A 16,818-nucleotide genomic window follows, 5' to 3' on the forward strand; every position below is an offset into this window, starting at 1 on the left:
ATGTGTAACTTTGACGCAGCTAGTAGCAGATGGCAGTTTGCAGGCAACTTTCCATGAAATTGTGTTGCACGTAAGTTTCAGGCAACTAAAGCTTAGACAGTAAGACCATGTCTGGGTAAATGACCAGCTACAGGCGCTAGCCAGGGAGAGCATGCCATTCATTTAAGGGTTGAAACTGGCCATCTCTTTGCCGTGGCTGATTACCATCAGGCCTGCTGCGGTGGTAAAGTCCGGCTTATTGGATGGGTTAATCACTCGAGTCGTTACAGGCTGGAGCCCCCCATACTCTCTGATTACATCTCACAGTGGGTAATGAATAGCACTGCTGTCTTTGGCAGCCCTCACTCATATTGGCTTACCTTAGCACACCCTGCCAGACTGATGATACAGGAAAAGAGAGAGCGTGATGATCAGAGAGAGAGAGAGAAAGAGAGAGAGAGAATGGGATGCTCTTGTATCTTATTTTGTGCCAAGCAGGTTCCAGTAATACTGGGTATTTGATGTCCCTAATGGGAGTGTTACTGGCAGGACAAGCACCACGTGAAACAAGTCTATGCAAACATCCCACTCATCTAGCTCAGACTTCAGACCTCTGGAGAAATCAAACATAAAAAAATAAACAAATAAATACAAACTGTCAGAATTCTCCAAAAATGTCCTTAATTATAAATAACTTCAAATGACATGGATGAGCTGTTTTTGAGTTTTCATAACAGCCTCTATGTAGGTGAGAGTCTTACCTAATATGTTTCCAAAGTGTCCAAAAGTTTTGTAGTTTTATAATGGAGGTATAGGGAAAATCGTCTAAACGGCATTTTTACATGTAATGCACTTCAGTTAAGATGGACAAGTAAAGTGCAGATACAACAATCCAACAATAAAACTTTTCTTGGAATGTGTTCATCTTATTCTTAAAAAAGGAAATATCACTTACACTGCAAATGTGTACAAGGTTACACTAGATTTTTTAGAATAAAGCAATATATTATATATGCTTATATTAGAATTACTGTACATGCCAAATGTAACAAAATCAGTCCTGCTTTTTTTTCCCTTTTCCTCTGGCCCAGCTCCTTGTATCACAGTACTGATACTGTTGGATAGATTCTATCTCTAATATGCATGGAGGCTTTGTGAACAGGTGAAAAACCAGCACTGACACCCAATGTTCCAGAGCAGTGCACAGGAAAACAGGGGAAGAGGAAATTGGGATGGGACCATGGATATAACTGGAGTGCACAATGCAGAACTGATTAATGTTTAAGTGGAAAAGCAAAAGACCTTCTTTAGGAAGATTCCTGTGCTTTGTTGGGGTTGGTGAGTAGGGCTGAGAGATTAAACATTTTTATATTGAAATTAGAAACTGAGAGAGTTTCAGAATCACAAGACCTGTAATTTTAACCCATTTATGCCCAAAGAAATAAAAAAGTACAAAAAGGAAATTAGCCATAGTCTGTTCACTGTTGCTTAAGGCCAATATCTCAACAAATCACCATTATCATATTAATTATCACTTCAAACACACACATAACACACAAAGAGTGTTTGCTGTTGAGGAGAATTCAGTACATTTGAATGGGAAGCCAATCTGTATTAGAACAATTGAGTGTTTCTCTGTAATCCTCTTTTTTAGTCTTTCTTTCACACTTTCCTTTAAACACACACACACACACACACACACACACTTAATGTGTGCTTGTTTACTGCTGTATGAGGCCCTTTTAATTAATTATAAACATTTATGTACACCTTCTGTCTGCACAAGGTAGTCCATTAAGTTAGGTGCCACAGCTTCACTGTGTAGGTGTACAATTGCAGACCACCTGTTGCTGCACAGTTTATCAGCCTACTCTTACCACATCCATCATTGGTCAGTTTCTGACCACAAGACTGCAGCTGTCATACAGATATTATTTGGGTAGTGGATTGTTCTCATCACAGCAACGACACGGACATAGCAGTGGCATGGCAGTGTGTGTAGTATTGTGTGTTGTGCTGGTATGAGTGTATCAGACACAGCAATGTTGCTGAAAGTGCTCCAAAAATATCCAGCCAGTGGTGGTCCCATATCCAGAAACAGGCCATTGAAGAAAGACTAGAGGACAGCTAACACTAGCTGTGAAAGGAAAAAGATGAGCTAACGGTAAACTTACAAGGTACCAACAATATAGATGTGCCCAGTAGGTGTAGGCTACACAGTATGTAAAAACCCCATCAAAGTCACTGTGCTCTGTACACTCCAGTACAACACACACTACCGTATCAGTGTCACTGCTGTGCTGAGAATGGACCACCATCCAAATAATCTGGCCAACAGGAATCCTGTGGTCAGAAACTGACAAGTGATGAATTTGGGGGGCTGTTAAACATTGAAGCAACAGATGAGCTACAGCCTGTAAATTGTACACTATGTAGTGGTGTATATACCTTTTAGTAATTCTATATGGAAATGTTTATAAATAGTCTAATCAAACACTAAGTAAACACCCATTAAGTATGTGTGGAATAGAGAGTGTGTGCATATTTATAAAATATGTATATTGCAGCAAGTTAAAGTGCATGTGTGCACTGACTACAGCAGAGGAAAGTAGGGGAGGCATTCATTCAGAAAGATTACGATATGAAATATACAGTGGATTTTGTACATTTATTATGCACAATGCAGTGTGTATAATAAAGTACATGTGCAGCAGTTTGAAGCAGAGGGATGTGAGAAGAGTCCTTGTTTAGGAGGATGATGGCCTGGGGAAAGAAGCTTTGGGGCTGATGGTTGAGTCTTTAGGGCTCTCGCTCTTGGTTTCTGCTGAGATGGAAACCACTGGAAGAGCATGACCAGAGTGTGAGGGGTCAGCCATGATTTTCCCCGTCCCTGTTCTTCATCCTAGATAAGTAAAGGTCTTCGAGGGTGGAAAGCTGACAGTTGATGACTTTCTTTGCACATCTCATTGTTCGCCGCAGCTTAGGCTTGGTGTGCAGAGATGCAGAGCCGAACCTGACGGAGATGGAGGATGTGATGATGCATTCTAAGCATGCATGTGAGTGTGCATGTATGTGTGGTGTGTGTGTGAGAGAGAGAGTGTGAGAGAGAAAGACTGAAAAGGGGGATTTAAGAGAAATGCCCAATTGTTCTAATGCAAAGTGACTTCCCTTTGAAATGTATTGAATTCTCCTAGGCAGCACACACTCTTTGTGTGTTTTGTGTGGGTGAGGTGCTAATTAAAATAGTGGTGGTGATTTGCTGAGATATTGACCCATTTTATCACTTAATGAGGCATGATCTTATTGTAAGAAACAAAACATTAATTTTTCGTATAAATATGTAACAATTGCTAAAAAAGTAACGCTATTGGACCAAAGATTAAAAAAGTGGAAATTTCAGCGTGGGCATGAATGGGTTAGTTATAGCCTACATTATCAGCAATGTTGAAGTTTAGCAGTAGGCTTATAAAAATAAACACAGTTTAAGTCATAGTCACAATATTGGTCAAAACTGCAATTTCTCACCTTGATGGCACTATGTGGTCATTCTGTCCAGCACATGATGTATTTAGGGACTATATTTAGCACACATAGATAGTTGTTTGTGTTTTGATGTGTCAGATCATATGCTACATCTGAGCAACTATGACAGTAGTGACAGTTGTTGCCGGCTTTAGTAAGTCCACTTGCTTTTACTTTGGTGCTTGATGTTTAAGAATGCATGCTTCAGTAACAACACAAACCTACTTAACCAGCTATGCTGCTTATAAAATATACAGACTAAGAAAATGGGCAGCAGTTCTACCCCAAAAGAAAATTATAATGACCTATAATGCCCAATGTGTACATTGGATATGAAACTGCTATGTGTCATCACTACCATAGCACTGATAATAGTTCATTTCCTGGTAAGCATTCATTGAGAGACAAAATATAATAAGAAATATATAAGAAACAAATCTATAAATGACAGATTTGGTGTTGTATGACTTTGTAATATAACCTTCTGTTTTAGTCATATGCGGTTTATGTGTAGAGTCAGTGAACAGGTTTCTAACATTGGACATGTGGAGATAAATACGGTGTAAAAAGTGCTACAACCCCTAAGAGTAAATGTTTATTAACTCTCAGCACCATGACAGGCTGTTATTGCGATGAAGGGATAATTCACAGATATGGACGTTTAACATTATGTTCCACTCTGATATGCAGTAAATGTGCTAAGGATTGTTTTGAGTGAGTATTTTTTAGGAATGCATAACAATATTGGAATCATCAGACACTTTTTTGTTGGCATCAGGTGTATGTTTAGATTTGACTAATATTTCAAAATTACATTTCATAATGTATCTATTGTACTTTAGATGAGCCGAACATTTAGGTGATGCTACGCTACTGTGTTAAAATGTCTACATTTTACTGCATCTTTATCCCTCTAGAAATTGATATTACCTTGTCTGTAATGCTATTAAGGGAAGATGTAATCCCAGTTTCTACATTTTATAAATGTTTGTGTATTGGCATCAGAGGATATGCACTGTATAATGTTTTTCCAGTATAATTTTGTCCCTTTATTGTGATTTTCACCTTATTACTATTATCATTATTACTGTGGCTATTAAAATATTGTTAGCTAAGGCTGAACAGCCGTTATCATTATTGTACTGCTGCTGTCATTAGTTTTTTCATGATTTGAAAATGCCAGCTATAGCCTTTATATTGTGTCAAAATGTTACGTTAATGGATCAACATAACTGGTCCAAAATGAAATAAAATAAAAAATAAAACCCTTTACCGACATCCAAGTTAAGAATGTTTTTTCCTTCTCCTGTTAGCCTTATTAGCCTAGTCCTTATCCTATAAATTATTGTGAAGCATGTGTTTCCGAACAGTCATTGGGATGCTGCTCAGCCATAAAGTGTCTTTGCTGTTTTTACTGCTTTGGTTGTCTGTTGGTTGACCAGGTCTTAACCTTGCTAACAAAAACAAACCAAATCAGCATGTGTAGCTGATGCAGCTATATACATACATTACATCAGTTCTGCACCTTTCAAAAGAAATAAGAAAACCAGATGCCTGAAAATAGTTAGGGACATAATGCATTGATATGTGTGCATGTGGTGGGGGGGTGTGGGGGTGGAATGCGGTGTCATGGGATTCCACATTTATATGGAAATTCCATTTTGATGCGTGAATACTATTTTCATGTGTTTAATTCCTCTAAATTCTCTGCGGTTCCATGATAACGCAACCCATAAGGCCCTACCATTTATAATGACAGTCAAGAGACCTGAACTTCAGTCCCAAAGCAGTATTCAGAGTAGTGGGTTAGAATGTTTTTACTTTGAAATTGAGAAGTTAAGGTTATCGTATAGATACAGTCATTTTACTGTATGCCCTGCATGGAAGATAGAAACATATCTATTTCTGTTTCTTATTTAACAGCTGAGACTGTGCTTTAAAGACATTTTCCTCCTTGTTTGCTGAGGAAATTAGAACAAATAGAAGACTAATTTTCATGCTTCTTTTTTTTTTTAATAATTATTAGCTTGGTGATGTGTGTAAAATCTCAGAAGACGTGTATTGCTGTACTGGAGACTTGACATTTTTAGAAAATCATTTGCTTCTTACATTTTAGAAGACAATATAATTAGTTCCCTTAGCTCCATTATAAAGGTAATCCGCATCAGGGCTGTAAGTCTGTGCATTTCTCAGAGGAAATAATGGTAAACGGAGATCAGAGGAAACTCTGTGGTACCTGGCAAGAAGGCAAGACTTTGGAGCCCTACTTTCAGCTGTTGAAGTCTAGATTTATTACTGTATTTTGCTATACGATTCAAATGCCGTAATTACATATTTCATTACATAATTACATAGTGAGTTACATTTACATTTTCAAGTACATTCTATAACAGGTCGAATCTGTATTTCTAACTCTTTCGCTTCATTGTCAAAGAATGACAAACAGGTGGCAATAATATAAAAGGATTTTCTTTACGCGAAACAAGACTGTATGCACAACAACTCCTTCAACTTAAAACTACATTTAATTTCTCATATTTACTTACAAACACACGTGGTATAGATTGAAAGCTTAGAATCCAGACTTTTGACAGAAACTTGTTTCACTGAGCTACAAGTGAGAAATAATACAGATTGAATTATGTTTTTGTCTGAAACTTGAATAACAGCCTCACCTCCAGTCAGAATTTTGATGTGCACAAATAAAGCTGGTAGAGGACTCTGACTGTGGAGGTAAAACACAGTTTGAATTATTACCTGATAAAATCTCACTTTTCCAAGCCTTCTTTCTGTGACCACATCCCCACAGCCAGTATTTTTCTTGTATTTCATTTTGTATTTTCCACTTATAAGTTACGGGTTCCTTTACCAAAAACAGTAGTAATTCATTTTTACATCACCTTTTTCCAAACCCTTTTAATCCTCAACCATCAAACAGGCTGTTTTTGTCACTTTGCCTTTAAGACTGACGGACATAAATAAGCTCACTTCTGATTGGCTGTATTTATTGTGCCTCATTCAAAGAGCATTCTGGTCAAAAACACTCCTAACTTAGGCTACTTTCACACAGCAGGTAAAAGTGGCCCAAATCTGATTTTCCCACCAAATCCGATGTTTTTGTTTGGCTGTTAACATTATCTTTTAAATGTGACCTGTATACGACATTAGTCTGAACAGATCACACTGCTAAACTGACCTATCTAGGCGTAAACAATCATGACTGCCAGCGAAAGCCAGTCGCTTCCAGAGCTTTCAGTTTCATCTTCACCAGCATCACAGGAGCCATTATAAAGCTTCATTGACGGACAGCTGGGCTCATCACCCAGAATGTGTTCCAGCTCGCCATAAAAAGGGCACGGTCACTTCTTTGGTTTGTGTCCTCAGGCTATTTAAACTTTGCTTTCAGACTTTTAGCTGTTCATTGATGCTGCAGCCTCGTTCTTCAAAGCCTGCATTCGGCCATTTATTTCAAAATCTCTGCAAACACAGAGAGTTTTGGATAAATCACCCAAATGTTTATAAGGTTTCAGCAGCGTGAAATTATGACGAATGTTGAGTTGGATTGACGTAAAAGTCGCATGAATTCCGATCTGTCTCAAATTGGAATTAAAAATGTCAGATTTAATGTGTTTTTTGCTGTTCACACTGACACACAGACATATGAAATAGAAGATCGGATTTGGGCCACTTTTACCTGCTGAGTGAACATAGCCTCAGGTGTGAAAGGGCAGAGCTTAACTGCTGTAGGTTGAATTGGTGTGTGCAGTACTGTGCAAAAGTCTCAGGCACCTAAGCACATTATTTCAAGCCACTTATCCTGGCAACAAATGTGTTTTTCCTTGCAAAATCACCATTTATCATTATAATAGATCCAAATAAATATACTCACAGTAAAAAGATTTATTTTGTTAAAAAAAATAGTTGATGTCCTCTGAACTAGTTTGAAGAACAAAGTTTGGTTTTCTCCTCAGTGTGCCCAAGGACTGCTTAGCCAAACCAAGCATTGGATGATAATTACATGAGGAGAGGTTTGGAAATGGTTAAACACATTGACATGCGTAAAACCATTACTTATAGTATTAATATTTGTATTGTTGTAATATATTTTCTGATCAAATAAATGCTCACTGCCCAGATAAATATCTTTTTAAATATACTTTGCCTAGAACGTTTGCCCAATACTGTATATGTAAATATGTAAATGTGATGGTTTTAAGACATCACAGAAACAGTGAATTCCAAATGGACTGTTTTTACAGCTTAATTTCCCTGTTTGGATTGTATGAACTGGGGGCTGAATGTTTCATTTTGAAACAGTGTTTACATATAGAATCAAATTCTTTCAATTCAAAAAAGCGGCCCATTTTGTTTCTCCACACTATGGGCCTTTAAGAATGGAGAGAAGAGTGAGAGGAGCAGCTTGATTAGTTTGATGAATGACACGGATGTTCTTAACTCTATTAAACAGTGCATCACTGTGGTGTATGCTTGTTGGATGCATATTTTTGTGTTGTGTGCATTTGTGTTTGAGGCTTTTGCTCTCTCTGGAGTGAAATCCTTAGTCCTGAGTCCTGCTGTCTCTAGTGGATGAAACTGATCAAAGGCCTGCTGCATCCCAAGCTTACACCCCTCCTCTGCTAGAGACACTGGGAACAGTTTCAACTTCAAAGATGATTGTGAATGAGAGAGAGCGAGACAGAGAGAGGGAGAGGTAGTGGTGGTGGTGGTGGGGAGGGGGGTTCCCTGTTTTTAATATGCTGTTCTGTAGCTATGCTATGTTTTTGTCACAGTTGTTTTAGCTCTCTGTGGAAAGCCAAAATAGGAATGATAATGTTTCATACGCAGGGCTCCAGAGACCAGTTCTATTGGGATTAAAGAGTGATAGAAGCAGCGAGGAGGGACTAATGTCGCATTTAGACAACTATGTTGACTCACACAAAACCTCAGTCACATCTCCTTATGGTTTTAAACTAGCTTTAGCAGCTTACAGCCGCCTTAGGCAGAGTCAGTGTTCCGGGACGTGTGAACGTGAATATAGGTGGCATATCAAGCCCAAACACTCATCTTTAAGCTTATCTCCACATCACTTACATTATGCGGGTTACATCTGCAGAGACAGCCGAGCACTAAGCACACAGTAGGGATGCAAAAAATGAATGCCCTAATCGCATTTGTCTTTGTGCGCTGCCAGAATGTGATCTGTCATTGTGCGTCAAATACTCAGAATGAGTAGATTAAACTTTGATTTTTGAAATTACTTTAGGATTTGGACTTTTCCCAGTAGCACATGTTTATATAATCTCTGCCTTGTCCTCAGGCAAGCATATGTACAGTCCAATCTCATTCGCTACTACTGTCATGTTGTTTTGGCAGCAACATGGACCCAATTTTCCTTCTTACGGATCCCACCAGGTTAACACTGAGTTTATTGTGTTTTTGTAGATTGAGTCTGTATGGAAATGAAGGCTGTCATGGAGAAGTTATTGACTGCATTCAGGGGAGAGTTTGTGCCTGCCTGTGTGGGGAGTGGGGCGGAGCACGTTGTGCATTTGTGAAAAGATATAATTTGTCTTATGAATGGAGTCTCAGCATTCTCAGAGGATATCATTTCTTTCTGCTTTTCTCTTTTACTCTCTCAGGTGGGCAGACAGCACTGAGTGAGTGAGTGAAGATGAGGAGGGGCTCGTGGCTGGTGAGGTGGTTGGGGATGATAGGGATCGTCTTGCTTGTGCCTCTCTCTCAAATCAGGGCTCAGGGTACAGAAGGTAAGCCAAAGAACTTCACCACCCCTGACTGTATCCCACAGAACCTCCCACTGAACCCTAAAGCCTATCATAAGACACTGCAAGCTTCTCACAAAAACCCTGTAACCTGTCATAGAACACCAAAACCTCTTCTAACACCCTAAAAACGCCTCAAAGAATCCTATAGCCTTTCAACAACCCCATAAACCCCTCATAATAAGTAAAAAAATCTCACAGAACATGACAAAATCCCTCACAGAACCTTCCAGACCCTCACACAAACTCACATACCACCAGAGAACTTAAAACCCCAAACAGAATCACATAATTTGTCACAGAACCTCTCAAAGAACACCATAAACCCCTTACAGAACCCCACAGCCTCTCACAGAGCCTCACACAACTTCTCACAGAATCCTGCAACCTCTCACAAAACCTCATAACCTTTCATAGAACCTTTCACAGAACACCAGAACTAATCACAACACCCCACAAATCTCTCACAGAATCATACAACCTTTCAACAACCCTATAAACCGCTCATAGTACACAAAAAAAGTGTGACAGAACCTGACAAAACCCCTCACAGAACCTCCCAGGCCCTCACACAAACTCACAAACCACCAGAGAACCTTAAAACCCCAAACAGAACCACATAAAAACCCCACAGAACCTCTCATAAAACACCATAAACAGAATTCCACAACCTCTCACAGAACCTCACATAATGTCTCACAGAATCTTGAAACCTCTCACAAAAGCCCACAACCTTTCATAGAACCTTTAACAGAACACTGAAACCAATCATAACACTCGACAAAACTCTCACATGATCCCACAACCTTTAAACAACCCCATAGATCCCTCATAATAAGCAAAAAATTCTGACAGAACCCGACAAAACCCCTCGCAGAACCTCCCAGGCCCTCACACAAACTCACAAGCCACCAGGGAACCTTAAAAACAGAACCTCACAAAAACCCCACAAACTTCACATAAAACACCTAAGCCCCTTACATAATCCCACAGCCTCTCACAGAACCTCACATAACATCTAACAGAACCTTAAACCTCTCACAAAAGCCCACAGTCTTTCACAGAACCTTTCACAGAACACCAGAAGCAATCATAACACCCCACAAACCCCTCAAAAAGTCCTTCAGCCTCGCACAAAACACTGTAAAATCTCTCCCATAACCTCCAAGACCCTCACACAAACTCACAAAACCTCTCACAAACCCCTCACAAACCCCTACACACTGTCAGAGAGCCCCACAAAATCTCTCAGAAACCCTACAACCTCACACAAATTGTCATATGCTTTCTCTGAACCTCTCTGCGGCCAGGCAAGATCTGCAGAATCTCAGAGTCTATTTTCCTTAATGGTGCAATTGTCACCAATTGTCGCTAATATGTTTAATGTGTATTATACGCATGTATAATTACATCATAAAGTTGAAGTTGTGTACAGTTTACAAGAACATATATACAAAATGTGGAGCTAAAGATGACCAGATGATGTATTAAGTAATTTTAATTGGTACATTAAATTGTATGTGTGCAGCAGATTGCAGAAGAGGAATGAGAGAAGAGACCCTGGTACTTATGGTGCCTATCAGAGGACAAGGGGGATGCAACCAGTGGCTTGCTTTTTCTGAATATACTCGTTTATAATAATAAGATAATAACCTTATAATTGACTGCAAACTTTTTCCAAGTTCACCGAAATGGCCTGAAAGATTTGTGGCAGCATTTTCACAGCTATTTAGATTACTCTGCATTTGGGCTATTATCTTCAGTCATTTGCCTCTGATGAAGCAAATAGATTGCAGGTGTTTTACACACTCAGCAGGCACATGTAATTTAAGTTCAGTTAAATGTCTTGTTGCTTTTACGTCTCTAAGACCAGGGGCATAAATGGCTTGTGTCCAGATCAGTCATGACTGTCATGAGTGCAGAACTTATTAGAACTGAACTCCGATAAGCTTCCTGAAATGAGCAGCCGATGATATATGAATTGCTTCCCCAAAGTCTGCCAAGGACAAAATGACAACTGTAATAAAAATCTGAAAGTGTTTTTCAGTACGGAGATAGTAGGAAATGAGCTGTAAATACTGTCAGACAATTCCGATTTGTGGTAGAGCGTAAAAGGTATGTAGCGTTCCGTAGCTGACATTTTCACTCAGCTATCCTTGTTTGTTCATGCAGTGTTTATTGTTATTGATTTTGGATGATCTGACCCTAACAGTTAGCGTGTGGTCTGTGGGGGTGGGGGATTGGACTTCTAGCTATTTATGACATTTTCTTCCGCCTCTTCTGTTGTTGTCAGTAATACCTGCACTGCTCAAGCCCACTTAAGCTTTCACAGAATCCTTGTTTAGATTTATTCTGAAATTGCTCTGAAAGCACAACTTCACACCCTCTCTTTCCGTCGCTTCCATTCACTTAGCCTTCATGACACTTATCCCTGAGTGAGTGTGCTGACCTGCAGGGCCGTAACTAGGAGCAAATTTTTAGTGAGGTCCACTTTACTGGAAAGTGACCTACATCACATTGTGAATAAACTAACAGCTGAAAATTGGCCGTCAATTTCTGGCTTTTTTCTTTTTTTTACCAAAACCATTTTGCCACGATTTTTTTTACCCTAATCATAATTGTTATGGACCTTTCTAATCCATTGCCCATTACTTTTCCATTAACTGATTTGGCTCCGGTTCCTGTTTAATTTGACTTTAATTAAACATCTGACTATTTATTTACATGTTTATTTTCAGCCGAAAATACACATTGAAGCTTTTACTAAATCACACTGCTTTTATTTAATTTACCTCTCTCACTCTGCCTGTCTCTTTTTCTCTCTCTCGCATCTTAGTATTTGATTACTGAAGAAGTATACATTTAACATGTTATAAAAGTCAGTCTTTGTCAAACCCCAGCTAACAGAAAGGACAGGGTACTTATTCAGTTAATGAGACAAAATACAGTCTAATGTACCTGTTGGATTCTTATTTATGTTAGATGTTGCTTTGCCATACATGTGCTAGTTAACAGTGAACTGACTTGTGCTCGTTGTAGTATGTAATGAGTAGGTAACACAAAGCAACTTTAATTTCCCATCTGATTACTAATATAGTCAATAATATAGCCAACTTCAGAGCCTGTAGCCAAAACTAAGCACTAGAACTAGGCTAAAGCTAGCTGATTTAGCCAGCAACGTTATGAGTGGTGAAAATGAAAGATTAATTATGGGCCTTGAATTTTTTGAATCTGTTAATTACATTCATACATTTTTACACTTATGTCAAAGCTATATTGTATGGTAGCCTATAGTATGTGAACTGCATACCTGAACATCTCAAGAAGTAACGTTAGCATGGCTCTTGTACAGAGCTAGGCCTAAACAAAGCAGGCGATTACGTCTGTGACCAAAGCACAGCTGTCTGAGGTTAACTGAGAGAGAGTCACTACCTGAGTGGGTAGTCTCATCGCTGTTCCCACACTGAATCTCATAAAATCTTTCCAAAACTTCAGGGGGACGTGTTTTTCGAGGACCTCAGTGTCCTCATACAAGTTACGAACACAATGGTTGCTAATAACAAAATGAGAGCTGATATTCATGGCTCCGCCCCTAAGTAGGCTACTGCAGTATCAAAACGCCACTGAAACTACCGAGGTCTGGACTTCAGTGTCCTCGTAGCTTGTTAAGACCATGCTGACCTGTTATGTTAATATGTTTGTGTATGTGTGCAGTCCCTGCTAAACAAACAGCATGGACCGGCATTATTGGTCACTACCAAAACCAGCATATGTTGTATCGTGGTGTTGGTATGCTGGTCAGCCAGCATGACCATGCTGGGGTGACCGGCTAAACCAGCACTTGACCAGCATAAACCAGTATAGGCCAGCGTAGACCAATGTAGACCAGGGTTTGCGTGTGTGTGTGTGTGTGTGTGTGTGTGTGTGTGTGTAGAACCACAAAACCAAAAGGGAATTAAGAGGTAATTCACGTAGGGATGGATATGGTTATTTGAATAATATGAATATTCAGTGCTAAATTGTATTATCTTGATTTTTTAACAGCTTTTTTGACTCATATATGACTCATATGTGTGCATATAGAACAGCGTGAAATGTTGGGACACAAGCAGCTGGTATTGTGTCTCGAGTTAAGCAAAATGGCAACAGCTAAGCACAGCTGTATATGGAAATGTATTAAACAAAAACATGACGAATTTGTGTGGTCCAACTTAGTTATTGTTTTGTATGTCAGTGGGTAGTACATTAAATCATATACACATAAGTCATATACTTATGTAAACAAAGATAAATCAGTAAAACCAACCCTACCATCAGGTACAGGTTGCCTATTATGCTAGCAGTACAAATGAATGAATGCAGACATCTGAAAAACAAAAATGGTTTAAAATATTCCCTAAACAACTGAGCTGTCCATGGCCTAGAAACATGGAACTATATGAACTGTTTTGTTGCAAATAAGACAACGTTTTACACAATGTTGTTAAAAATCCCATTCAGTCTAATGATAAATTGTGTTGCATTTTGTGTAGACCTGCTGCGTAACATTGAGTTTCCAGCTGTGCTACAGAGCTGGACTATAATGTTTGTGCTGATCAAATTTTGGCAGGCAGAAAACTAAAAGCCTGTACACCTGGCATCAACATGCATTTTCAATGATCGGATCACATTCAGATTTCACTTGACTGCATGAAAAGCCAGGTGTAAACACACTCAGGACACATTGTGATCTGATTACGATTGGATCACACAAACCACATTCAGAGGTGGTCAGAAACGGACCACATGGTGCACTAATTGCACATCTTGACCACAGTCAACACAAGTGTAAATAAAATGTCTCTCTGCATACATTATGTGAGCAGAAGCGCATCTGCCAAACGCTGGCCAGCAGGTGAGAGGATAAACAAGGAAAAGCAGGATGGTGGATACAGGACTTATCTTGAAACCAAGTTCCTTCCTCAATGCAGAAATTCAGTGTCAAAACAGAAGAAAAATACAACTAAATCAAATGATTTTTGGATCAAGCAAAACTCTGTCAATTTGGTGAGAAATAAAATACTTAATGAGATTTCTTAAAATAAGAAAAAAAGATGTGGTGTAAATGATCTTATAATGTTAAAATCAATAAATATTTAATTGGTTTAAGACAATGTGGCTAGATTTAAGTAACCCTTTGATCTGATGTTATAATAGTCTAAAATCAGCACAAACCCATTTATGAATCTTGTTTTGAGCATTTTCTTACAACTTAAAATTTTTTGAAAAGTGAACAGAACAACACATGTTGTTTGGGAGGTATGGGATGCATTTTAATGAAAAATGTAAATAGAATCCAGCCAAGTATGTTCTGATATGATATTTGCATGAAACACATTAACGCAAGCTGTTAACAAACTCTATGTTGTGCTTGTTGGACCTCACAAGCTGACCAGCTACAAAAGAAAGCATTTGTGGGCAGTGCATGGACAGGTCAGTGAGGCCTTCCAGTAAGCCCCATACCACACGTGTAGTCACTCATACTCCCTCTCCCTCTTGCAGTGTTGCCTCAATGGGAGCACAGAGTGAGCAACAATCTGAGCCTCTTGCTAACCGCTGCTTATGTGAATGCTGTGATCATCACACAGTGATACACTGTCATTTAAATAAACACAAATCTCCGCTAATTACAGAGAGTTTCCAATTAGACATGAGTGAGTGAGCGAGAATGAGAGAAATGGGAGAATGCTGTAGTTTTACAAAGGAACTCTTCTTTCGAAAGCCATTTATGTGTAGCAACATCATGGTGTTTTCTGGTAAGTGAAAATAATTTGCATAATTGCACAGCAAAAAGATATTATATACAGCTGTTCATAATAGACAAACTCACAATATGCATTATAGCTCTGCTTATTACAGAGATTAAAACAAAAAGCATTATGTTTTGTCAGCAGGCGGTGCGGCATGTTGAGTAGCATAGCAGGTGATTCATGTGAAAAAAATCTATTTTCAGTTAATAATTATCTGAACCATCAAGGCAAGAATGTGTTGTTTCTCAAGAGCAGAGAAAAGGCCTCAGCAGCTAATTGTACTGTGTATGACTTTTTATAAGTCATCAGCTGCTTTCATTTACCAGATGATATCAAGTGGTTAATTGTCAGTACAATCCAGTTAATAATCTAGATGATATCAGGTGGCTAATTAGTTAACAACCCAGTTTTCAAATTATAAATGAAGTCTGATAATTAGAACTCAGGCTTGAAACGGGCTGTTTGGTACCCTTGTTGCGATTGCAGATTTGGCCTAAGGTGACTTATCTAAGCTCTGTGTTCTGTCTTAGCTATTGTTGCAATAATGGACAAACTTTATAGAATGTTAAAAAATCACATTTAGTATAATATGAAAATGTAGCCCAGAAAAACTTCCAAGATTTTTATTTTTTTTAATTTCATATGCTTTTTATTTTGCATATGCATGTGGTTTTTGTTATGTAATCTCACCCTGCTTTACAGCTACAGCACGCATTCATGACTGATTCTCTAACTGTAAAGCTGGATACTTTTCAGTGGGATCCAAAGATTTCTGCCTCTATTTCACTCTCTCTGTTGCGGTCAGCGATGTAGCTCACGCTGTTATTGACGTAGCTCACATTGGGCCTCATTCACCATCCGTTCTTAAGAAAAAAGAAATTCTTCTAAAAACCCACTTACGCAGTTTTGATGAAGATTTTAACATTCACCAACGTTTTCTTATTTGAGATTTATTTTTAGGTAAGAACTGAATCTACACACACACACACCAGACAAAAACCCTACAATTTCTCAGTTACTTTTGCTATGTCTGTCAAACTTACAGCACAGGTCACTGAGTGACCATTAGCATTTATAGTACTTGTGCTAACAGACTTAAAAGTTTAGTATCACAAAGGAAAAATTTTAACACATTTTAATACTCAAAACTAATAAGGCTTCAGTTAAGGAGGCTGCCATTTCAGATGAGCCAACACTAAAGCTAATACTAGAGCAAGTCAGCGCACCATTATTATTATAGCTGATACGTTGGGGCAGATTCATTAAACGCACCACCAGATATCCATCACAGTAACCCGTTTGCTCATTCATAAACAATGATAACTGGAGAATTTTGATGTGCATTAAATTATATTTTCTACAATTTTCCAGACATGTTTGGTCACACATGCAAATAATCAGCAAATTAGATTGAGCATCATGGCAAGCCTTGTAACTGCTGCTGTAGGAATGGAGAAGAGCAAGAAGACTTGCTTGAGCTGGATTTCAGATTGCCATAAACTCTTATTGTAGGAAATGCAAATGTAGGTGTTACAGAGGAAGAGATTATTAACAGATTCCTCTCACACTTTCAACTGCCACAGCAATTAAAACAGCACCTTCTTCCTGCATCAAATTTGATGTTTTGCAAACCACCTCCTGTGTATGGAAAGTGGGTTTAGCTTGTGATCCAAATAAGTGAAGAGTAATTTGACATAAATTGATTTTGTTGCAGACAATTTTAGGTTTCAATCATTTTTCAATTTACA

General features: G+C 38.6%; 1 protein-coding gene across 1 annotated transcript in view; it reads left to right on the top strand.

Moving 5' to 3' along the window:
* Window positions 1-16,818, top strand: part of pcdh15a (protocadherin-related 15a) — a 227,642-nt gene that overhangs the window by 16,717 nt on the left and 194,107 nt on the right. The window contains exon 2 of the mRNA XM_036574114.1: window positions 9,141-9,266. Within this exon, the coding sequence (XP_036430007.1) occupies window positions 9,173-9,266 (94 nt within the window). The 5' untranslated portion in view covers window positions 9,141-9,172. The remainder of the gene's footprint in view (window positions 1-9,140; window positions 9,267-16,818) is intronic.

Source organism: Colossoma macropomum, unplaced genomic scaffold, assembly GCF_904425465.1.
Source record: "Colossoma macropomum unplaced genomic scaffold, Colossoma_macropomum, whole genome shotgun sequence".
Taxonomy (NCBI): domain Eukaryota; kingdom Metazoa; phylum Chordata; class Actinopteri; order Characiformes; family Serrasalmidae; genus Colossoma; species Colossoma macropomum.